At 56.3% G+C, this 23,600-nt stretch overlaps 1 protein-coding gene across 1 annotated transcript in view; it reads left to right on the top strand.

Moving 5' to 3' along the window:
- LOC144601825 (cytosolic 10-formyltetrahydrofolate dehydrogenase-like) overlaps window positions 1-21,888 on the top strand; it is a 31,046-nt gene extending 9,158 nt beyond the window's left edge. The window contains 15 exon segments of the mRNA XM_078414280.1: window positions 2,225-2,372; window positions 4,014-4,133; window positions 7,243-7,370; window positions 8,047-8,197; window positions 9,329-9,358; window positions 9,360-9,400; window positions 10,773-10,878; window positions 11,616-11,703; window positions 12,502-12,595; window positions 14,000-14,099; window positions 15,917-16,015; window positions 16,829-16,994; window positions 17,764-17,869; window positions 18,702-18,901; window positions 20,080-21,888. Coding sequence (XP_078270406.1) covers window positions 2,225-2,372; window positions 4,014-4,133; window positions 7,243-7,370; window positions 8,047-8,197; window positions 9,329-9,358; window positions 9,360-9,400; window positions 10,773-10,878; window positions 11,616-11,703; window positions 12,502-12,595; window positions 14,000-14,099; window positions 15,917-16,015; window positions 16,829-16,994; window positions 17,764-17,869; window positions 18,702-18,901; window positions 20,080-20,135 — 1,633 coding nt within the window. The 3' untranslated portion in view covers window positions 20,136-21,888.
- The last annotated feature ends 1,712 nt before the right edge of the window (window positions 21,889-23,600 follow it).

Genomic DNA, 23,600 nt, shown 5'->3' with positions numbered 1-23,600 from the left:
GGACGGGGAGAGGGGAGGGGGGGGGGGGGTGGGAGAGATGGAGGCACATTCTGGTGGAGAACAGAGAAGGGTGGGGGGAGTTTGTTACCTAAATATTGGAGATTTCAATGTTCATTCCGTTGGGTTGTGAGCTGCCCAAGTGGAACACGAGGTGTATCTGGAGATCAATGTACCAGGTCTCCCACCCGGACATTAGAAAGAGCCCAGCACTGGGCCAAAGCTAACACGCTACAGACTGAGAGCAACTACATTGCAACATCGGCTGTTGTGAAACTCGTCGAAAACACTGGAAACCGTCGGAACATGAGGAAAACAGAGTCAATGTTGAGATCGTTAACCGCCAGTCCAGGTCATGGACAGGAAACCTCCTCTCTCCACAAACACTGGTTCTGACCTGTCGAATGTTTTGCCAGCATTAACTCAGATTGATTGAACAGGGAACATAGAACAGTACAGCACAAGAACAGGCCCTTCAGCCCACAATTCCGGTGCCGAACGTGATGCCAAACGCAATTCATATCAGCCTGCATGTGATCCATTCCCCCACATATCCATGTACCTATCTAAAAGCCTCTTAAACACCACAATCGTCTCCACCACCACCCCCGGCAGCGCGTTCCAGGCCCCCACCATCATCTGTGTGAAAAAAACATCTGGCCCTCACATCTCCTTTAAACTTTGCCCCTCTCTCATTAAAGCTGTGGCCACTAACATTTGATTTTTCTGTCCTGGGGAGAAGGTTCTGACCGATTGGTTGAAAGACACAGCATGGAAACAGGCCCTCCGGCACAGCCAGTCCAGGCCGACCATCCATCCATCCATCCATCCATCCATCGCCCCTTCACTCCAGCTCCATGTTATCCCACCTTCCCATCCACTCCCTGCACACTGGGGACAAGGTGCAGCAGGAGGGGTTGGGCTGAAAGGGCCTGTTTCCGTGCTGTGGGACGCTGTTATCATTGATCGTTCAGTAACAACACCAGCAATTGCAGTGGCCTTATCACAGTAAGAACTTTCACTCCTCTCCCCACCCCCCCCCCCCCCCTCCCCCAGCGAGGGTGTTGTTGACAATCCAGGTTATAATTAACCAGAGAATGGCAGGATCAGGTGAATGATTCACCATAAAACAAATCACAGGGCAAAGAGTGATGCTTATTATCCGTTCCAGAGGTGTTGCATCAAATGCACGGCCTGATAGCATCAGAGTACAGAGCCACACGAGGCAGCCGGGTGGTGAATCCTTTCATGAACTCTGTTGCTCCATCAGATGCTGCCTGACCCACCGAGTGCTGCTTCTTATTTCACTTCAATTTCCCACCACACACTTTGGGGTCAATGAGTATTTCTCAAGGAGGGATGTGCTGGCACTGGAGAGGGTTATGAGAATGATCCTGGCGATGATTGGGTTTACTTACGTATGATGAGAGTTTAACTGCTCTGGGCCTGTAATCGCTGGAGTTTAAAAGGATGAGGGGGGGACCTCATTGAAACTTAGCGAATAGTGAAAGGCCTGGATAGAGTGGATGTGGAGAGGATGTCTCCACTAGTAGGAGGGTCTAGGACCAGAGGCCACAGCCTCAGAACAAAAGGACGTGCCTTTAAAGAGGAAATGAGGAAGAATTCCTTTAGTCAGAGGGTGATGAATCTGTGGAATTCATTGCCACAGACGGCTGTGGAGACCAAGTCAATGGATATGTTTAAGGTGGAGATTAACAGATTGTTGATTAATAAGGGTGTCAGAGATTATGGGGAGAAGGCAGGACAATGGGGTTGGGAGGGAGAGATAGATCAGCCATGATTGAATGGTGGAGTAGACTTGATGGGTGGAATGGCCTACTTCTGCTCCTATCACGTATGAACTCTGCAATTTCTTGGGAGATCCAGCAGGCCTTGGCAGACCAGCCCAGCCCAGCCCTGCAGCAGCCCAGCCCAGCCCCAGCCCCAGCCCCAACCCCAACCCCAGCCCTGCCCAGGCCCAGGCCCAGCCACAGCCCCTACCCCCAGCCCCAGCCCTGCCCAGCCCCAGCCCCAAGCCCAGCCCAGCCCCAGGCCCGCCCAGCCCCAGCCCTACCCCCAGCCCCAGCCCTACCCCCAGCCCCAGCCCTACCCCCAGCCCCAGCCCTACCCCCAGCCCCAGCCCTACCCCCAGCCCTACCCTCAGGCCCAGCCCCAGCCCTACCCTCAGCCCCAGCCCGGCTGCTAACCGTGCCCTTGTTGTCCACAGGCTTGTGGAGGAGCTGAGGCTGAAGTGTGGTGGTCTTCAGCTGCAGAATGAAGATGTCTACATGGCCACCACGTTTGAGGACTTCATGCAGATGGTGGTGAGGAAGCTCCGTGGAGAAGATGAGGAAGAGGAGCTGCTGATAGACCACGTACGTGGATGTCCCACCAGTAATCCCCACAACGAGTGTTGGGCCAGTGTCTGGCTCTAGTTTATCCATTCCCAAACTGACCCTTGTAACAGAAGGTCCAGGTCATAACATGGCCAGCTTGGTGCCCCCACAGTCTCCCCGAGAATGGAGCAGAAAGATAGGCACAAAATGCTGGAGGAACTCAGCGGGCCAGGCAGCATCTCTGGAGTGAAGGAATAGGTGACCTTTCAGTCGAGACCCTTCATCAGACTAAGGGTCTGGAAGGGGGATACTGGAGGTATGGGAAGGTACAGAACTAATCAGAGCCGGTACCAAAGGCCCAGGAACGATGGAGCCCACAAAGGTCTAGGGTGGGGGAGGGACAAAGGGTTACTTGATAGAGTGGATGTGGAGAGGATGTTTCCACTGGTGGGAGAGTCTAGGACCAGAGGTCACAGCCTCGGAATTAAAGGGCGCTCTTATAGAAAGGAGGTGAGGAGGAACGTCTTTAGTCAGAGGGGAGTTAATCTGTGGAACTAAGTGCCACAGAGGGCTGTGGAGGCCAAGTCAGTGGATATTTTTAAGGCAGAGATAGACAAATTCTTGATGAGAATGGGTGTCACGGGTTATGGGGAGAAGGCAGGGAATAGGATTAGGGTGCAGATATCAGCCATGAATGAATGGCGGAGTAGACTCGATGGGCCGAATGGACTAATTCTACTCTTATAACTTGTGAACCTGTGAAAATAGAGAGGTCAATAATCATACCACTGAGTTGTAAGCTGCCCAAGTGAAATATGAGGTGCTGTTCCTCCAATTTGTGTGTGGCCTCACTCTGACAGTGGTAGCGGTCCAGGACAGAAAGGGTCACTGTGGGAATGGGAGAGGGACTTACCGGGAGATCACAAAGGCCGAGGTGGACTGAGCGAAGGTGTTCAGCGAACCGATCGCCCAGGCTGCGCTTGGTCACGCCGAACAGAAAACGCTTTGGAAACATTTTCAATGATAGGATGCTGTGATATAGAAAGATAGACTGAGGAAGGGTCCCGACCCGAAATCTCACCCATCCTTTTTCTCTAGAGATGTTGCCTGGCCCACTGAGTTACTCCGGCACTTTGTGTCTATCTTGGGTATAAACCAGCATCTGCAGTTCTTTGTTTCGTCTTTCTATAACATAGAAATCTCCCAATTGATCCCCCTCCCCTCATTCGCAACACCCTTTAATAGGGTGCCACAGCGGCTGGACCCGGGTTCGATCCTGACCTGGGTGCTGTCTGTGTGTGGAGTTTGCTCGTTCCCTCTGTGACTGCGTGGGCTTTCACTGCGTGCTCTAAATTCTGTCATTTGCCCCATGTGTGCAGGGAGTGGATGAGAAAGTGGGCTATCATAGAACTAATATTGATGGTTGGCGTGGACTCGGTGGGCTGAATGGCCTGTTTCCACGCTGCATCACTAAACTATAAAACTAAACTCCCACCCAGTCTAATCCTCCTCCGCCCTCGCTCCCACCCACGGGCGTTATTACCCCCCGAGGCGGCTTCATTCTGCGTGAGGCACAGTGAGGGCCTAACGCACCACCCCTCCCACGCCCCACACAGCGGCAGAGCACGGTCGCCAGGGGGTGAGTCTGACGTAAACACTTCCTGTCTCTGGGCTTCACAGGTTGAAATAGACGTTAACGGCCAGATCCTGCGCCTGCCTCACCAAGCCTTCATCAACGGGCAGTTCACGGACGCAGAGGGAGGGGCCTGGTACCACACCATCAACCCCACCAACGGAACAGTGAGTCTACTAGCGGGGGCAGAGAGAATACAACGGGCACAGAAATACATGGCTGGGCGGGGGGGGGAGGCAGAGGCAGAGAGGTAGATAGAGAAAGAAGGACAGTGTGAGAGAGGGATTGAGGGAAACAGAAAGGCAAAGAGAGAGAGAGAAATGTACAGAGAGAGAGAGTGGCTGAGATAGACAGGGATGGAGAGAGAGAGAGAGAGAGGGACAGAAAGGGTTCCTGACACTGCCCTCTCTGCCCTTCATTCTCACTCTCTCTGCCTCACTCGTTCTTTATTTCACTCTGACTTACTCTATCATTCCCATCTCTCTATTTTTCATCCCTTTCTCTTATTCTTTCTCCCTCTCTCCTAACCCACCCACCTTTCTTTCTCTCTCACTCTCTCTCTCTCTCTCTCGCTTGCTCTCTGTCTCTCTCTCTGTCTCGCTCTCTCTGTCTCTGTCTCTGTCTCTCTCTGTCTCTCTCTCTGTCTCTGTCTCGCTCTCTCTCTCTCTGTCTCACTCTCTGTCTCTCTCTCTCTGTCTCGCTCTCTCTGTCTCTGTCTCTGTCTTTCTCTGTCTCTCTCTCTGTCTCTGTCTCGCTCTCTCTCTCTTTGTCTCACTCTCTGTCTCTCTCTCTCTGTCTCTCTCTCTCTCTCTCTTTCTCACTCTCTCACTCTCTGTCTCACTCTCTGTCTCTCTCTCTGTCTCTCGCTCTCTCTCTCTGTCTCTGTCATAGAAACATAGAAACAGAAAATAGGTGCAGGAGGAGGCCATTCGGCCCTTCGAGCCAGCACCGTCATTCATTGTGATCATGGCTGATCGTCCACAATCAGTAACCTGTGCCTGCCTTCTCCCCTTATCCCTTGATTCCACTAGCCCCCAGAGCTCTATCTAACTCTCTTAACTCCATCGTGATTTGGCCTCCACTGCCCTCTGTGGCAGAGAATTCCACGAATTCACAACTCTCTGGGTGAAAAGGTTCCTTCTCACCTCAGTTTTAAATGGCCTCCCCTTTATTCTAAGACTGTGGCCCTTGGTTCTGGACTCCCCCCAACATTGGGAACATTTTTCCTGCATCTAGCTTGTCCAGTCCTTTTAGAATTTTACATGTTTCTATAAGATCCCTCTCCCTGTCTCCCTCTCCCTGTCTCCCTCTCCCTGTCTCCCTCTACCTGTCTCCCTCTCCCTGTCTCCCTCTCCCTGTCTCCCTCTCCCTGTCTCCCTCTCCCTGTCTCCCTCTCCCTGTCTCCCTGTCTCCCTCTCCCTGTCTCCCTGTCTCCCTCTCCCTGCCTCCCTCTCCCTGTCTCCCTCTCCCTGTCTCCCTCTCTCTGTCTCCCTGTCTCCCTCTCCCTGTCTCCCTCTCCCTGTCTCCCTCTCCCTGTCTCCCTCTCCCTGTCTCCCTGTCTCCCTCTCCCTGTCTCCCTGTCTCCCTCTCCCTGTCTCCCTCTCCCTGTCTCCCTCTCCCTGTCTCCCTCTCCCTGTCTCCCTCTCCCTGTCTCCCTCTCCCTGTCTCCCTCTCCCTGTCTCCCTGTCTCCCTGTCTCCCTCTCCCTGTCTCCCTCTCCCTGTCTCCCTGTCTCCCTCTCCCTGTCTCCCTCTCCCTGTCTCCCTCTCCCTGTCTCCCTCTCCCTGTCTCCCTCTCCCTGTCTCCCTCTCCCTGTCTCCCTCTCCCTGTCTCCCTGTCTCCCTCTCCCTGTCTCCCTGTCTCCCTCTCCCTGTCTCCCTCTCCCTGTCTCCCTCTCCCTGTCTCCCTGTCTCCCTCTCCCTGTCTCCCTGTCTCCCTCTCCCTGTCTCCCTCTCCCTGTCTCCCTGTCTCCCTCTCCCTGTCTCCCTCTCCCTGTCTCCCTCTCCCTGTCTCCCTCTCCCTGTCTCCCTCTCCCTGTCTCCCTCTCCCTGTCTCCCTGTCTCCCTGTCTCCCTCTCCCTGTCTCCCTGTCTCCCTCTCCCTGTCTCCCTCTCCCTGTCTCCCTGTCTCCCTGTCTCCCTGTCTCCCTGTCTCCCTCTCCCTGTCTCCCTGTCTCCCTCTCCCTGTCTCCCTCTCCCTGTCTCCCTGTCTCCCTCTCCCTGTCTCCCTCTCCCTGTCTCCCTCTCCCTGTCTCCCTGTCTCCCTCTCCCTGTCTCCCTCTCCCTGTCTCCCTCTCCCTGTCTCCCTCTCCCTGTCTCCCTCTCCCTGTCTCCCTGTCTCCCTGTCTCCCTCTCCCTGTCTCCCTGTCTCCCTGTCTCCCTCTCCCTGTCTCCCTCTCCCTGTCTCCCTCTCCCTGTCTCCCTCTCCCTGTCTCCCTCTCCCTGTCTCCCTCTCCCTGTCTCCCTCTCCCTGTCTCCCTCTCCCTGTCTCCCTGTCTCCCTCTCCCTGTCTCCCTGTCTCCCTCTCCCTGTCTCCCTCTCCCTGTCTCCCTCTCCCTGTCTCCCTCTCCCTGTCTCCCTGTCTCCCTCTCCCTGTCTCCCTGTCTCCCTCTCCCTGTCTCCCTGTCTCCCTGTCTCCCTCTCCCTGTCTCCCTCTCCCTGTCTCCCTCTCCCTGTCTCCCTCTCCCTGTCTCCCTGTCTCCCTCTCCCTGTCTCCCTCTCCCTGTCTCCCTGTCTCCCTCTCCCTCTCCCTGTCTCCCTCTCTCTCCCTCTCCCTGTCTCCCTCTCCCTGTCTCCCTGTCTCCCTCTCCCTGTCTCCCTCTCTCTGTCTCCCTGTCTCCCTCTCCCTGTCTCCCTCTCCCTGCCTCCCTCTCCCTATCTCCCTCTCCCTGTCTCCCTCTCCCTGTCTCCCTCTCCCTGTCTCCCTCTCCCTGTCTCCCTCTCCCTGTCTCCCTGTCTCCCTGTCTCCCTGTCTCCCTGTCTCCCTCTCCCTGTCTCCCTCTCCCTGTCTCCCTCTCACTGTCTCCCTATCTCCCTGTCTCCCTCTCCCTGTCTCCCTCTCCCTGTCTCCCTCTCCCTGTCTCCCTCTCCCTGTCTCCCTGTCTCCCTGTCTCCCTCTCCCTCTCCCTGTCTCCCTCTCCCTGTCTCCCTCTCCCTGTCTCCCTCTCACACACACACACACACACACTCTTGTTCCCAACTTCCTACCTCTACCTACCTCGTTGGTTCTGTTCTTCCTCACCGCCTCCCTCCCTCACCCTCTCCGTGTCTGTGCTCTAGGTGATCTGCAAGGTGTCGCTGGCCCAGGTATCTGATGTGGACAAGGCCGTGGCCGCAGCGAAGGAAGCCTTTGAGTCCGGCGAGTGGGGCCGGATGAATCCCAGGGACCGGGGCCTCCTGCTCCACAGGTAACCACCCATCACGGGCAATGTCCCACTGGACCTCTCCCGCACTGCACGTGCAGATAGCAAGATGATCACCCTGTCTTGGCTTGGCTTGGCTTGATTTGGCTTGGCGTACCTTGGCTTGGCTTGGCGTACCTTGGCTTGGCTTACCTTGGCTTGGCTTGGCTTGGCTGATCTAAGCTTGGCTTTTTCCTTGGCTTGGCTGATCTAGGCTTGGCTGATCTAGACTTGGCTGATCTTGACTTGGCTTACATTGGCTTGGCTTGGCTTGGCTTACCTTGGCTTGGCTGATCTAGGCTTGGCTTACCTTGGCTTGGCTGATCTAGGCTTGGCTTACCTTGGCTTGGCTGATCTTGGCTTGGCTTACCTTGTCTTGGCTGATCTAGGCTTGGCTTGGCTTACATTGGCTTGGCTGATCTTGGCTTGGCTGGGCTTGGCTGATCTAGGCTTGGCTGATCTAGGCATGGCTGATCTATGCTTGGCTACCTTGGCATGGCTGATCTTGGTTTGGCTGATCTTGGCTTGGCTGATCTAGGCTTGGCTTGGCTTGGGTTGAGGAGGGAAGCATGGGAGGGAAGCTCGCTCCATCCTTGGCGCTGGATGTTGCAGGGGTGAGGAGGTGGATCTAGGGGCATCTTGAGGTGCCGCTGGTGCTGACAGTAGTGTGATCCACCCCTAGGCTGGCGGATGTGATGGAGGAGCACCAGGAGGAGCTGGCCACCATCGAGGCCATCGACTCGGGTGCTGTCTACACCCTGGCCCTGAAAACCCACGTGGGCATGTCCATCCAGACCTTCCGCTACTTCGCAGGATGGTGTGACAAGATCCAGGTTCGTGCCGCCTGCCACGGCTGTTGAACCGCCCGCGGTAACACGGCACACGGCACACGGCTGCTGAACCACCCGCGGTAACACGGCACACGGCACACGGCTGTTGAACCGCCCGCGGTAACACGGCACACGGCTGCTGAACCACCCGCGGTAACACGGCACACGGCACACGGCTGTTGAACCGCCCGCGGTAACACGGCACAAGGCTGTTGAACCACCCGCGGTAACACGCCACACGGCACACGGCTGCTGAACCACCCGCGGTAACACGGCACACGGCACACGGCTGTTGAACCGCCCGTGGTAACACGGCACACGGCACACGGCTGTTGAACCACCCGCGGTAACACGGCACATGGCTGCTGAACCACCCGCGGTAACACGCCACACGGCACACGGCTGCTGAACCGCCCGCGGTAACACGGCACACGGCACACGGCTGCTGAACCACCTGCGGTAACACGGCACACGGCTGCCCGCTGGCACATACATCTGTACACTGGCATACAGAGCTACATGCCACACACATCTGTGCACTGGCACACACATCTGTACACTGGCACACACAACTACATGCCACACACATCTGTACACTGCACACACCTTGACACTGACACCACGATGCACATGTGCAGACTGTCACGTATACATCTGTGCAGCGGCACACACCCATTTGTACACAGTATATGCTGCACACATTCACACAGCTGGTACACATATCACCAACACTTATACATCTACACACATCTGTACAACCAGAGAGGTTCGCACACATCTGTGGCCCGTGTGTGCCCACCTACGGCTGTGTGCCCATGCACAGGTGTACCTGTGTGCGGCCATGTGCCCTTGTGTACCCATGTGTGGGCATGTGCCACAGGTGTGCCCATATGTAGGCTTGTGCCCACGTGCGGGGGCATACCTGTGTACAGGTGTGCCCATGTGTAGCAGTGTGCCCACATGCGGGGGCATACCTGTGTACAGGTGCCTGTTTGCAGACGTACCTGTACACCTGTGGAGGTGGCACACCTGAGGCGGTGCACGCTACCCATTGACCATGGGGCTGTGTCCGGGTGCACCGGTGCCCCGAGCTGTGTGTAGTACCCTCTCTCACCGCCTGCCCTTCCTCCCCAGGGCTCCACCATCCCAATCAACCAAGCACGGCCCCAATCGCAACCTGACCTTCACCAAGAGGGAGCCCATTGGGTAAGTGCTGGCAATCCGAGGGGGTGGGGGATGTGTGGAGGAGGGGGCTGGGGAGATGGGGTTGGAGGGTGGATGGAGGAGAGTGGGGGATGAGGGGGGTGGGGAGATGGGGAGTGGAGGAGGGGGATGGGGGTGGGGGAGTGGGGAGGGGAGGGAGGAGGGTGGCGGATGTGGGGAGGAGGGGGGCCGGGGACGGGGTTGGAGGGTGGGGTGGGGGGATTGGGGGGAGGAGCGCAGGTGGGAAGTGAGGGGAGGATGATGGGGAGGGGAGGGGCTGGGTATAGTGGAGGGGAGGGGGAGGGGGGGCAGGAGAACCGTGCGGCTGGTTGGGTGACTTCAGAGCAACGCTGAGGTAACACATCGCAGAATGCAGAGTGGGTGATGGATTCACCGACACCCCATGCCTCAAACCTCCTTCCCCTCACCCCCATCTATCTCCCCCCTCTCTCCTCTCACCCCCTCTCTCTCCCCCCTCACCCGTCCCTCACCCGTCTCTCCCCCCTCACCCCCTCTCTCTCCCCCCCTCTTTCCCGCCTCTTTCTCTCCCCTCACCCCCCTCTCTCTTCCCCCTCATCCCCCTCCCTCCCTCCCCCTTCTCCTCCCCCTCTCTCCCCCTCACCCCCCTCTCTCCCCCCCTCTCTCCCCCCCTCTCTGCCCCCCTCTCTCCCCCACTCTCCTCCTTCTCTCCCCCCTCTCCCCCCTCTCTCCCCCCCTCTCTCCCCCCTCCCTCCCCCCTCTCTCTCCCCCCCTCTCTCCCCTCTCCCCCCCCTCTCCGCCCCCCTCTCTCCCCCCTCTCTCCCCCCTCTCTGCCCCCCTCTCTCCCCACTCTCCTCCTTCTCTCCCCCCTCTCCCCCCTCTCTCCCCCCCCACACCCCCCCACCTCCCCCCCCCACTCCACCCTCTCCCCCCCTCTCTGTCCCCCCACTCCCCCCCCTCTCTCTCCCCCCCTCTCTCCCCTCTCCCCCCCTCTCCGCCCCCCTCTCTCCCCCCCACTCCCCCTCTCCCCCCCCACTCCACCCTCCCCCCCCTCTCTGTCCCCCCCACTCCCCCTCTCTCTCCCCCCCCACTCCCCCCCCCTCTCTGCCCCCCTCTCTCCCCCCCCTCTCTCCCCTCTCCCCCCCTCTCTCCCCCCCCCCACTCCCCCCCCCTCTGCCCCTCTCTCCCCCCCTCTCTCCCCTCTCCCCCCCCCTCTCTCCTCCCCCCCCTCTCTCCCCTCTCCCCCCGCTCTCTCCCCCCCTCTCTCCCCCCCTCTCTCCCTCTCCCCCCGCTCTCTCCCCCCCCTCTCTCCCCCCCTCTCTCCTCTCCCCCCCCCTCTCTCCTCTCCCCCCCCCCTCTCCCCCCCCCCTCTCCCCCCCTCTCTCCCCTGGTGCAGGGTGTGTGGGGTGGTGATCCCATGGAACTACCCACTGATGATGTTGGCGTGGAAGGCAGCCGCCTGCCTGGCCGCGGGGAACACCCTGGTGCTCAAACCGGCGCAGGCAAGTGGTCGGCGAGTGCCGGCGGCACGTGCCACACGGGGCCACGCACACGGTCACGCACGGGGACATGTGTCCACATAGGGTCACACACAGGCACGGTGCAGGAGGCGTCCAGTCACTGAGCTGTACAGCAGAGAAACAGGCCCTTCGGCCCACCTAGTCCATGCTGACCCAGTGGGCATTCTGGGCAAGTCCCATTTACGTGCATTTGGCCCATCTCCCTCTATACCCTCCTTATCCATATATCCACCAGTATCCACCTATCACTCGCCCGCCCCTTCCTGGCTTTCCCAGCCACCTCACCGCTCCTCCTCCATCAGTCTATTGAATGTGCACACAGCAGGACCCCAGGACAATGACCGTCATCTCCCATCCCCACGTCCCCTACAGTTGGCAATTGACGGGACAAATGATGCCCCAGGGGGTGGGGGGAGCTGCGGTGAGTCGTCTGTCAATCACCTGTCAGCAGCCTCCCGCGGTGGGCCGCTCCTGAGACTGTGCTGCGTGTGGACAGCCAGGGCCCACGGCGGGTAAACCCCTTGAGGAGAAGCCTGGGGTTGAGAGTGCAAGCTAGATCAGCCATTGTGGAACGGCGCAGACCTGATGGGCCGAATGGCCTAATTCTGCTCCTGTGACATATGAACCTCTGTGCACCATGGGATTGCCGGGGGGGTGGGGGGTGAGGGGGGGGGAGGAGGTGTTTACTGACCCCCACGATCTCCCCTTCCTTCCAATAGGTGACGCCCTTGACAGCGTTGAAATTTGCGGAGCTCACGGTAAAGGCAGGAATCCCAAAGGGGGTGGTCAACATTCTCCCAGGGGCCGGTAGGTAACACCGAGCCTCCCTCACCCCCCCTCCACAGCACGGCGCTCCTCACGCCCACCCCCCCCCCACAGTGTGGCCCCTCCCTCACCCCCCCTCCACAGCGCGGCGCTCCTCACACCCCTCCACAGCGCTGCGCTCCCCTCACCCCCCCTCCCACAGCACCGAGCCTCCCTCACCCCCCCCCCCCCACAGCACGGCGTCCCTCACCCCCCCCCCCCCCACAGTGTGGCCCTCCCTCACCCCCCCTCCCACAGCACGGCGTCCCTCACCCCCCCCCCACACAGTGTGGCCCTCCCTCACCCCCCCTCCCACAGCACGGCATCCCTCACCCCCCCCCCCCCACAGTGTGGCCCTCCCTCACCCCCCCTCCACAGTGTGGCCCTCCCTCACCCCCCCCCCCCACAGTGTGGCCCTCCCTCACCCCCCCCACAGCACCGAGCCTCCCTTACCCCCCTCCACAGCACGGCGCTCCCTCACCCCCCTCCCACAGTGCCCACCCTCACCCCCCCTCCCACAGTGCCCTCCCTCACCCCCTCCCACAGCGCCGCGCTCCCTCACCGCACCCCCCCCCCTACAGCACCGAGCCTCCCTCACCCCCCCCCCCCCCCCCCCTCCACAGTGTGACACTCCCTCACTTCCCCCTCCCACAATACGCCCTCTCACCTCCCCTCCCACAGTGTGTGTGTCGGTTGAGGTGATTGCGGGGGGTGACTGTGGTTTGGGTGGGGGTTGGGAGGGGTGTGAGCTTTGGGGGCTGTGTCTCCGCTCTGCACTGACCACCCACTTCCTGTCCCCAGGTTCCCTCATCGGGCAGAGAATATCGGAGCATCCGGACGTTCGGAAGTTGGGCTTCACTGGGTCAACCCCGGTTGGGAAGCAGATCATGAAGAGGTAACAGGGGGCCGCTGGGGAAGGTTCAAGGAGCAGAACACAAAATGCTGGAACAACTCAGCAGGTCAGGCAGCATCTGTGGAGGGAGTGCTCAGACAGTGTATTGGGTTGGGACCCTCCCTCAGCCCTGCTGCCCACACCCCAATAAACCCTTACACAGACACAGAATGCTGGAGCAACTCGGGGGGTCAGGCAGCATCTCTGGCGAAAAGGAATAGGTGAGGTTTCGAGTCGAGACCCTTCTTCAGATTGAGAGTCTGGGGAGAGGGCAACGAGAGATATGAAAAAGGTACATAGAATTAATGAATGAAAGATATGCAAAAAAAAACCAGCAGCGATGATCAGGGAAAGGTGGAGCCCACAATGGCCCATTGTGTGGTGGGGAAGATAATAACGATTGATACAAACAGTGAAACTCAGCGGGACACGTTTCAGTGAAACTAGTACAATGGCCAGGGTAGTGGAGAGACGGAGAGAGAGGGGATGCAAGGGTTACTTGAAGTTAGAGGAATCAATGTTCATACCGCTGAGGTTGTAAGCTGCCTAAGCAACCTAGGAGGTGCTGTTCCTCCAATTTGTGTTTGGCCTCACTCTGACAGTGGTACAGGCTTCCCAGTAAACCCTTCCTATCCATCTTTGCATTTTAAAAGCTGTGATTGTACCACTTCTATAGCTTCCTCTGGCTGCTCGTTGCAGATACAGATTACCCTCTGAGTGGAAAGGTTGCCCCTGGGCTCCCTCTAAACCCCTCCTTGTCCAGATATCTGCCCAAATGTCATAATTGGGAAAACGTTGTAGGGGAAGAGTGAATCTAACACCAGCTCTGAGGGGTGGGACCCATGGGTGCTCAGCTTACCCACCCTCACCCCACCCAACCCTAGCCAACCCCACACATCCCTCCCCCCACCCCACCCACCCAACCCCACACATCTCCAACCCCACCCTCCCCCCCACCCCAACCCCACCCCACCCAACCCTACCCAACCCCACCCATCCCCACCCCACCATCCCACCCAACCCTACCCAAACCCTACCCAACCTCACCCCACCCACACCACCCCACCCCAAGAAGTCCCTCTGTGGGCTGAATGTGTTGGGAAAGCTTTGCCCCTCCAGACCTGTCTCCACCGCTGGGCAGGAGGAGTCACGTACCTCCCCTCCCCTCCCTCCCCTCCCCTCCCCTCCCCTCCCTCCCCTCCCCTCCCCTCCCCTCCCCTCCCCTCCCCTCCCCTCCCCTCCCTCCCCTCCACTCCGATACCACCCCACTGCCCTGTGGAGGGGCAGCCGGAGGGGGGGGGGGGCTCCCACAGGCTGGAGACGGGGTGGGGGTTGGGGTGTGGGGGGTGGTGGTGATCTCCACAGACTGGGCCTGGACTGAGCGTCTCACTGCCCTTCCCCCCACAGCTGTGCAGTCAGCAACGTGAAGAAAGTCTCTCTGGAACTAGGAGGCAAATCCCCGCTCTTAATCTTTGCCGACTGCGATCTGGACAAGGCGGTGCGGATGGTAAGGCGGACAGACCTGTGCTGCACGGGGTGGGAGTGGGAGTGGGGGGTAGTGGTGGGTGAGGTAGGGTCAGCATCAGAAACCCTGCCATCCCCCACACACACTGTAGGTTAGGGGTGGATCTCATCGCGAGCTCTGATATGGATGTCCCATCTCGTCCCTGCCACTGGGACAGTCAACTACCCCTGATAGACACAGGAGTGCTGGAGTAACTCAGCGGGACAGGCAGCATCTCTGGAGAGAAGGAACAGGTGACGTTTCGGGTCGAGACCCTTCTTCAGACTGAAAGTCAGAGGAGAGGGTAACGAGTGATATAGACGATTATGTGGAGAGAGAGATATAGGACAGATGAATGAAAGATACGCAAAAAAGTAACAATGAAAAAGGAAACTGGTTATTGGTAGCTGTTCGCAAGGTAAAGAGGAAAGGTGGTGTGACTTGGGTGGGGGGGGGGGAGAGGGAATGCAGGGGGAACTTGAAGAACTTAGAGAAATCAATATTTAATATCAAATATTAAATCAATAGTTAACAACCCCTTCTCCGGATAGAATCATAACCCCACTGGATAGAGTGGATGTGGAGAGGATGTTTCCAGTAGTGGGAGGGTCTAGGACCAGAGGGCACAGTCTCAGAATAAGACATTCCTTTAGGAAGGAGATGAGGAGGAATTTCCTTAGTCCGAAGGTGGATCTGTAGAATTCTTTGCCGCAGATGGCCGTGGAGGCCAAGTCAATGGATATTTTTAAGGCACAGATAGATAGATTCTTGATTAGTATGAGTGTTATGGGGAGAAGGCAGGAGAATGGGGTTAGGAGGGAAAGATAGATCAGCCATGATTGAATGGCGGAATAGACTTGATGGGCCGAGTGGCCTAATTCTGCTCCTATCGATTGTGAGCTTATCAGGCTTCTGAATGGCCCTTCTATAAGCTCGGGTGGGTGCTGTCTATGTCACCTCTGCCTCATTGCGGACATTGGATTTTGTCCCTGGAACTGATGAGTTACAATGCTGAGTTACAATGTAGAGTTGCAGCCTGACAGCACCTCCCACATCCCAACCACGTGCAGGTTTGTAAGGTGATTGGCTCCAGTAAATGGCCGTTAGTGTGTAGGATAGAGCTAGCGTACAGGTGAAATGGGGGTGACAGGGAAAGGATTCAAGGTGACCCACCAATATATATACTGCTATTGTAGGAAGAGCAGGTTAAAATGTTGGTCATGCTAGTTAAACATCAGTTAATTAATGATTAGCTGGTCTCGTAAGTAATTGGTCAAGACAGTAAATGATTGGTCATGAATTTAGGTTTGACTGTCAGCTCGCATGTTAATGGGAATAAAAGTTTCCAAACAGAAATAAAGTGCTTTGGTTACAGGTCCCCCACCATAGGTGACCTTGGGGATCTGACCCCCGCCCTCTGACCCACGCCTTCTGACCCCTGCCCTCTGACCCACGCCTTCTGACCCCTGCCCTCTAAACTCAATCTTCATAGACCAAACATAGAAGAGAACGGCATGGAAACAGGCCCCTCGGCCCTCGATTACCTGTTCACACCAGGTCTACATTATCCCACTTTCTCATCCACTCCCGATACACTAACGGCAATTTACAGAGGGCCAATTAAACTACAGACCTGCACGTCTTTGGGATGTGGGAGGAGACTGGAGCACCCCGGTGGTAACCCACACGGTCAGGGGGAGAAGGTGCAATCTCCACACAGACTCGTAGTCCGGATGTAACCGGGGTCTCTGGCGCTGTGAGGCAGCAGCACTACCCGCTGTGTTGCTGCGGTGATCGCTAACCCTTGCTTGCTTTCCCAGGGTATGGGAGCTGTGTTTTTCAACAAGGGGGAGAACTGTATAGCAGCTGGACGGCTGTTTGTGGAAGAATCAATCCATGACCAGTTCCTGCACAGAGTGGTGAGTCTCTCTCTCTCTCTCTCTCTCTGTTCACCGTGTCCGGGTTGCAGGGTGATCGGCTTCCTCACGAGGCTGGGGTAGAAGGGAGCCCCTCAGATGAATGGGGAGCGGGAAGGACAAGTGGCAGCTGGAATGTATTGCAGAGAAGCGCGAGGTGTTAAAGTTAGAGTCATGGAGTCATGCAACGTGGAAACAGGCCCTTCAACCCAACTTGCCCATGCCGACCAACATGCCCCATCTACACTTGTCCCTCCTGCCCGCGTTTGGCCCATATCCCTCTAAACCTGTCCTATCCATGTACCTGTCTAAATGCTTCTTGAACGTTGCGATAGTCCCTGCCTTAATTACCTCCTCCGGCCGTTTGGTGGGAGGATTGGGAAGACGCAATGTAAAGTGGAGGCGCATTTCCAAAAAGCAGGAAAAGTGAGAATGTTCCCGGGAGGATGTTTACATATCTGTGGTGCTGCTGCAAGTAAGAATCCCAATGTTCCTTTTGGAGACTCATGACAATAAAACTTTTGACTCTTGATATGGGCCAAATGCAGGCAGGTGGGACCAGTGTAGATGGGACATGTTGGTGGGCATGGGCAAGTTGGACCAAAGGGCATGTGTTAATGCTGTATGACTCTGTGACTGTAGTTGGGGAATTCACACGGAGATGGAAAGCTTTCTAGTGATCCGGGGATTAGACGTGAAGCTGTGTACAGACTAGCTCTGGATCAGGAACATGGAGGGATGGAGATGGGGCCTTGTGAACCTCCCTCCTGGACTCACGTACGTGCAACCCGTTGTTGCTTCACTCCGAGGTTGCAGGTGGAAGAGGTGAAGAAGATGAAGATCGGAGACCCCCTGGACAGATCCACGGACCACGGTCCCCAGAACCACAAGGCCCACCTGGACAAGCTGGTCCAGTACTGTGCCACCGGGGCCCAGGAGGGGGCCAGGCTGGTGTATGGAGGGAGGCAGGTCCCTCGGCCAGGTAGGATCCCAACTCCACGTGCCCCAACCTCAGCCTTCTCATCCCGACCAACCGTGACTTGGAGAGTCCAATCAGCCCAACAGACCAGGAGCCCTTCATGCTGCGTGGCCCCGGTTGTAACGCAGGAGTCCTGCAGACTGAGCTTACACCCAGCGCAGAGATGGTTTGAGATGGTTGGGTGCGTAGGATGCTAACAGATCTCCCAGACACTCACTAGCGGGCGACACCAGTGGGATTCTACTCTGCAGAAAGGGGGCAGAGAATGCCAGAATAATCCGCACTCACAAACATCAATGACTCTGCTCATTACTGATGCACTTATGTCTCCCCACTCCCAGGGCATGGGTGACACACAGATCCGAGGAGACATGGAGCAATTTTACACGCAGTGAGATGATGTAGCTCCATCACACAGAGTGACGCTCCCTCTACACCGTCCCATCACACACACACCCAGGGTTAGACACAGAGTGAAGCTCCCTCTACGCCGTCCCATCACACACACCCGGAGTGAGGCACAGAGTGAAGCTCCCTCTACACTGTCCCATCACATACACACCCTGAGTCAGACACAGAGTGAAGCTCCCTCTACACTGTCCCATCACATACACTCCCTGAGTCAGACACAGAGTGAAGCTCCCTCTACACTGTCCCATCACATACACTCCCTGAGTCAGACACAGAGTGAAGCTCCCTCTACACTGTCCCATCACATACACTCCCTGAGTCAGACACAGAGTGAAGCTCCCTCTACACTGTTGTGTTGCAGGTTTTTTCTTCGAGCCCACAGTGTTCACGGATGTGCAGGATGAAATGTTCATCGCTCAGGAGGAATCCTTCGGGCCCATCATGATCATCTCCAAGTTTCCAAACGGGTAGGTTCACTTAGAGTCACTAAGCCGCAAAGCACGAAACAGGCCCTTCAGCCCATCTTGTCTGTGCCGACCAAGTTGCCACACTGGGCCAGTCCCATTTACCTGCATTTGGCCCATATCTATCTAAACACTTCCTATCCACATATCTGTCCAAATGCCTATTAAAAGCAGTGATTGTATCCGCTTCTACAGTTTCCTCTGGCAGCTCGTTCCAGATACGGACTACTCTCTGTGTGGAAAAGTTTCCCCCGAGGTCCCTCTTAAATCTCTCCCCTCTCACCGTGCCCTCTAGTTTTAGAACCCTCTACCCTGGGGATGCAGACTGTGAGTGTTCACTTTATCCGTGCCCCTCGTGATCTTGTGCACCTCAATAAGGTCACCCCTCAGCCTCCTACACTCCAGAGAACAAAGTCCCAGCCCATCCAACCTCTCCCTGTAACTCAAGCCCACACGCCCAGGTAACATCCTGGTGAATCTCTCCTGCATCCTTTACATCTTAATGACATCCTAACTGTAGCTGGGCGACCAGAACTGCACACAGTGCTCCTAGTGTGGCCTCACTAACGACGTGTAACATAATGTCCCAACTTCTCTCCTGGTATGGGGCAGAGATCCAGGGGGGATGAATGTTCATGGAACATAGAACAGTACAGCAGCGGAACAGGCCCTTCGGCCCACAGCGTCTGTGCTGAACATGATGCCAAGCCCACCCGCCTGCCCGTGATCCATCTCCCTCTGTTCCCTGCGTACACTAGGCTTTTGTTCCCTGTGGCTCCGTGCTGGGTGTGGATTTGGCTCTGACCTGCTGTCACCATGGCTTTGTTTCCACCAGGGATGTGGATGGAGTTTTGAAACGCGCCAACAACACGGAGTTCGGCCTGGCCTCAGGCGTGTTCACGCGTGACCTGAGCAAGGCGCTGTACGTCAGCGAGAAGCTGCAGGCTGGCACCGTGTTCATTAACACCTACAACAAGACTGATGTGGCTGCCCCGTTTGGAGGCTTCAAGCAGTCAGGCTTCGGCAAGGACCTGGGTAAGGGCCACACGAGGAGAGCGGCGGGGGGGGGCCTAGCTCACCCAGACAGCAGCAACCAACACTGGCGTCGGCTCGGCTTGGTTTGGTTTAGTTTAGTTTGGTTTACTTTGGTTTGGTTTGGTTTAGTGAGTCAAGAGTGTTTTATTGTCATATGTCCCAGACAGAACAATGAAATTCTCACTTGCAACAGCACGGCAGAATATGTAAACACAGTACTCTGTAAGCAATATAGTAAACGAAAAGAGGAACATTAAAGTCTAGTTACTTTAGTTTAGTTTAGTGTCACGTGTACTGAGGTACAGTGAAAAGATTTGTTGTTGTGGGCTAACTAACCACACAGCGGATAAACTATACATGATTACAATCGAGTTATCCACAGTATACAGACACAGGATAAAGGGAATAACCTTTAGTGCAGATAAAATCCGGTAAAGACCTATCAAAGCTAGTCCGAGGGACTCCGATGAGGTAGATGGGAGGTCAGGACCGCTCTCTGGTGGGTGAGAGGACGGTTCAGTCACCCGACAATAGCTGGGAAGAAACGGCCCCTGAATCTGGAGGTGTGCGTTTTCACTGCTGCTGGTATAGTTGTTACACAAACGAGGTTTCAGTCAGGAGTTATCATTTACGCTTGCAGAGGGAAACAGTTCAGATGAGATTTATGAGAACGGTCCAAGGGATGATTGGATTAACGAGAGAGGAGCGTGTGACAGCACTGGGCCTGGACTCGCTGGAGTTTAGAAGGATGAGGGGGATCTCATTGAAACTTACCAAATAGTGAAATGCCTGGATAGAGTGGATGTGGAGAGGATGTTTCCAGTAGTGGGAGAGTCTTGGACCAGAGGGTAAAGCCTCAGAAAAAAAAGGATGTACCTTTAGAATAGAGATGAGGAATTTCTTTAGCCAGAGGATGGTGAATCTGTGGAATTCATTGCCACCGATGGCTGCAGAGGCCAAGTTAAAGCCAATTTTTGATTAGTAAGGGATTCAAATGTTATGGGGAGAAGGCAGGATAATGGGATTGTGAGGAGAAGATAGATCAGCCGTGATTGAATGGCGGAGCAGACTCGATGGGCCAAGTGGTGTAATTCTGCACCTATGTGTTATGGTGTTTACTGCTTACAGGCAGTGGCTGTGTGATATTTGAGAAAGTGAATCTCACTCTCGTTCCACAGGGCAGGAAGCTTTGAACGAATATCTGTGGACCAAAACAGTGACCATTGAATACTAGCGGGACGAGACGAATCTGGAGCAAGTCCAGCAACGTCACCCGTGCACGCAGGGAACCAGCAATCGATGGACATTAGCGGATAATTCAGGACTGATTCTCCATCACAAACCCTCTCCTGGAGATACGTGAACATCCCATGGCAGGGCTCAGAGCATCCGTGAGAGGAGCCAGCCCAGGTTCGGTGGGATGAATGGCCCCCTTCCTCTTGTTGCAATCCAGTCATAGAAATTTGCTGCCTAAATTTCCTTCAGTTTACAATTGTCAAGGGGGCATCATCTCTTCGACAGCACAGGACCCAGCTGATCACGGCCACCTGACCCGGGCTTCCAACCTCCTCATCATACAACACGGAACAGTCCAGCACAGGAACAGGCCCTTCGGCCCACAAAGCCCGTGCCCAACACGATGCCAATAAACTAATCCCCTCTGCCTGCACCTGATCCATGTCCCTCCATTCCCTGCATATCCATGTGCCTATCCTAAAGCCTCAAATATCACTATAGTACCTGCCTCCACCACCATCGCCACCCCTGGCAGCACGCCCCCACCCTCTGTGTAAAAAGGAAATCTGCCCCACACATCTCCTTTAAACTTTGCCCTCTCACCTTAAAGTTACGCTGTGAATAAACCTCAGTTACTGGCCCAGTCGACTTTAAAAGCACCTCCTTAACTCACCGCCCTCCCTCCAAGATGGACAAAGGCAGCAAGCGAACACCACCAACTGCAGTTCCCCTCCAAGTCACTGGAACGTCGGAGGTAATGGAGAGAACTCTCTAGAAGGGCTTTAGGACAGCGCAGTGGCACGGTGGTAGAGTTGCCGTCTCACAGCGCGAGACAGAGATTCAATCCTGACCACGGGTGCTGCCTGTACGGAGTTTGTACGTTTCTCCCTGTGACCACATGGGTTTTCACCGGGTGCTCTGGTTTCCTCCCACATTCCAAAGACGTGCAGGTTTGTAGGTTGATTGGCTTCTGTAAATTGTCCCTAGTGTGTAGACTAGATAGTGCTAGTAGTGTGGACGGTGGCCCGAATGGCCTGTTTCCATGCTGTATCTGTAAAGTCTAATGGCTAAAGAAGTATATAAAGTAATGAGAGGGACAAAGTATATAAAGTAATGAGAGGGGCAAAGTTTAAAGGGGATGTGCGTGGCAAGTATTTTTATGCAGAGGGGTGGGTGCCTGGAACGTGCTGCCAGGGGTGGTGGTGGAGGCAGATACGATAGTGGTGTTTAAGAGGGTTTTAGATGGCCACATGGACATGCAGTGGATGGGGAGATATGGGTCACGTGCAGGGAGATAATGGCCGGTCTTGGCATCTTGTCGGGCACCAACATTGTGGGTCGAAGGGCCTGTTCCTGTGCTGTACTGCAACGGTTTTTTTAATCAATTACACCGTCCAGACTGGGAAATCTAACGGTGTTCCCTCATCGTCAATGGGTCGAAATGCCAGACCGCCCCCCTCCCCACCCCGACAGCACTGAGGGTGCCCCTCCCCAGGGGAGACTCACCCTCCATCCCCCACCCCCCCCCCGTCACGAGGGCCAATGCCACGAGGAAGCAGGATTCCTCGCCCGCCGTTCACATGTCGGGCACCAAGCCCATTGCTGACTCAGGATGAGTCATGAGCGTTTAATTGCCTTGTGTACTGGCAACGGGACAATGAAATGCTGTGGATTAGCGGGCCCGCAAACACAATCACACACAGATAATGTACAATAATCAATAATACAATAAATTAACAACCGTAATACTAGGTAAGCATAGTAGTGCACCGTGCGACCAAAGACACCAAAGACACCAAAGACACCGTCCACAGAAGACCACAGTTGCTGAGGTCGGTGTTGTGCAGTGTTCAAGAGCCTGATCGTTGGTTGCTGGGAAGAAACTGTTCTTGAACCTGGAGGTCATGGTTTTCAGGCTCCTGTACCACCTTCCTGTTAATGGCGGTGAGATGAGAGCGTGGCCAGGGTGGTGTGGGTCTGTGATGATGCTGGCTGCCTTGTTGAGGCAGCAGATCCCTTCGATGGTGGGGAGGTCAGTACCTGTGATGGGCCGGGCAGTGTCGACTGGGTCGAGGGCCTGTCCACTGGGTGTCAGGGCCAAGCTGCCACAGGGAGACTGTCTGTAGTCTCCTTCATTCCTGGACACTCGAGTTGCTGAACCACGCCGTGATGCAGCCAGTCAGTGTGCTCTCTGCCGAGCACCCGTAGAGATTGAATAGAGTATTCGTAGACATATCGAATCTCCTCAATCGTCGGGGGAAGTCGAGGTAATGATGAGCTCACATTGTGGCTGGGCCCAGGACAGATCTTCAGGGATATGCAGGCACAGGAACCTGAAGCTGCCGACTCTGCACTAGGGTCCCTGTGAGGATGTGTTTCCTCTCTGTACCTCAGGCGGTGACTGGGAGCCGGTCTCTGTCAGCTGTGCTCCCACAACTCCTTGATGTTTGGCCGAATTGGAGATGGAGCACAAGTTCTTCAGTAAAGGCTCATAGATGGAGACACCAGGAACTGCAAGTGCTGGACTTTGAGCAAAACACAAAGTGCTGGAGGAACTCAGTGTGTCCGGCAACATCTGTGGAGGGAAATGGACAGATGACATTTTGTGTTTGGACCCTTCTTCAGACTGATGGGGTGGGGGAGAAAGCTCCATTATCGCCCCCTTTCCTCTCCCCCCCCCCACTCCACCCATATCCCTCCCTCTGGCTTTACATTTCACTCCTCCTCTCCTCCCTTTACCTGACACTCTTTTGTCTCCTTCTCACCTGCAGCCTTTGTCATTTACTCCACCCTTCTTCCGAGCGCCCCCTCACCTGTATCCACCTATCACTCGCCAGGCTTCGTTCTGCCACCACCTCTCTTTTCCACCTTTCTCCCCCCCCCCCACTCCCTCAGTTTGAGGAAGGGTCCCGACCCGAACCGTCGTCCGTCCATTCCCTCCGCAGATGCTGCCTGACCCGCGGACTTCTTCCAGCTCTCTGTGTTTAGCTCGGTATTCAGCGTCGAGCTGCTCCAGAGTCGAGCGTCGGTGCTGTTGTAATACGAGGGCCTGTCCACTGGGTGTCAGGGCCAAGCTGCCACAGGGTGACCCGTGGTCTGGGCATTGCACTGACCGGTCAGTCGATCAGCCTCTCGCTGGGCAGGTCCTGTGGGCAGGGAGCTGGGGGAGAGTTGCTTTGGGCAGCACCCATACCCCCACCTCTCTGCCCGCTCACCCACCCACCAGGCGGCCTGGCTGATGACTGGTCAATTGTCCAGTCTCCTCTAGCAACAGACCGGGGGGGGGGAGAGAGGAGGGTGTAGGAGGGAGAGGATAGGGGAGAGGGTGTAGGAGGGAGAGGGGAGGGGAGGGTGTAGGAGGGAGAGGGGAGTGGAGGGGAAGGGAGGGAAGAGGAGGGTGTAGGAGGGGAAGGGTAGAGGAGTGAGGGGAGGAGAGGGTGTAGGAGGAAGAGGAGGGAGAGAG

The sequence above is a fragment of the Rhinoraja longicauda genome, chromosome 17 (assembly GCF_053455715.1).
Source record: "Rhinoraja longicauda isolate Sanriku21f chromosome 17, sRhiLon1.1, whole genome shotgun sequence".
Lineage (NCBI taxonomy): Eukaryota > Metazoa > Chordata > Chondrichthyes > Rajiformes > Arhynchobatidae > Rhinoraja > Rhinoraja longicauda.
This window is presented reverse-complemented; position numbering and strand designations above follow the sequence as displayed.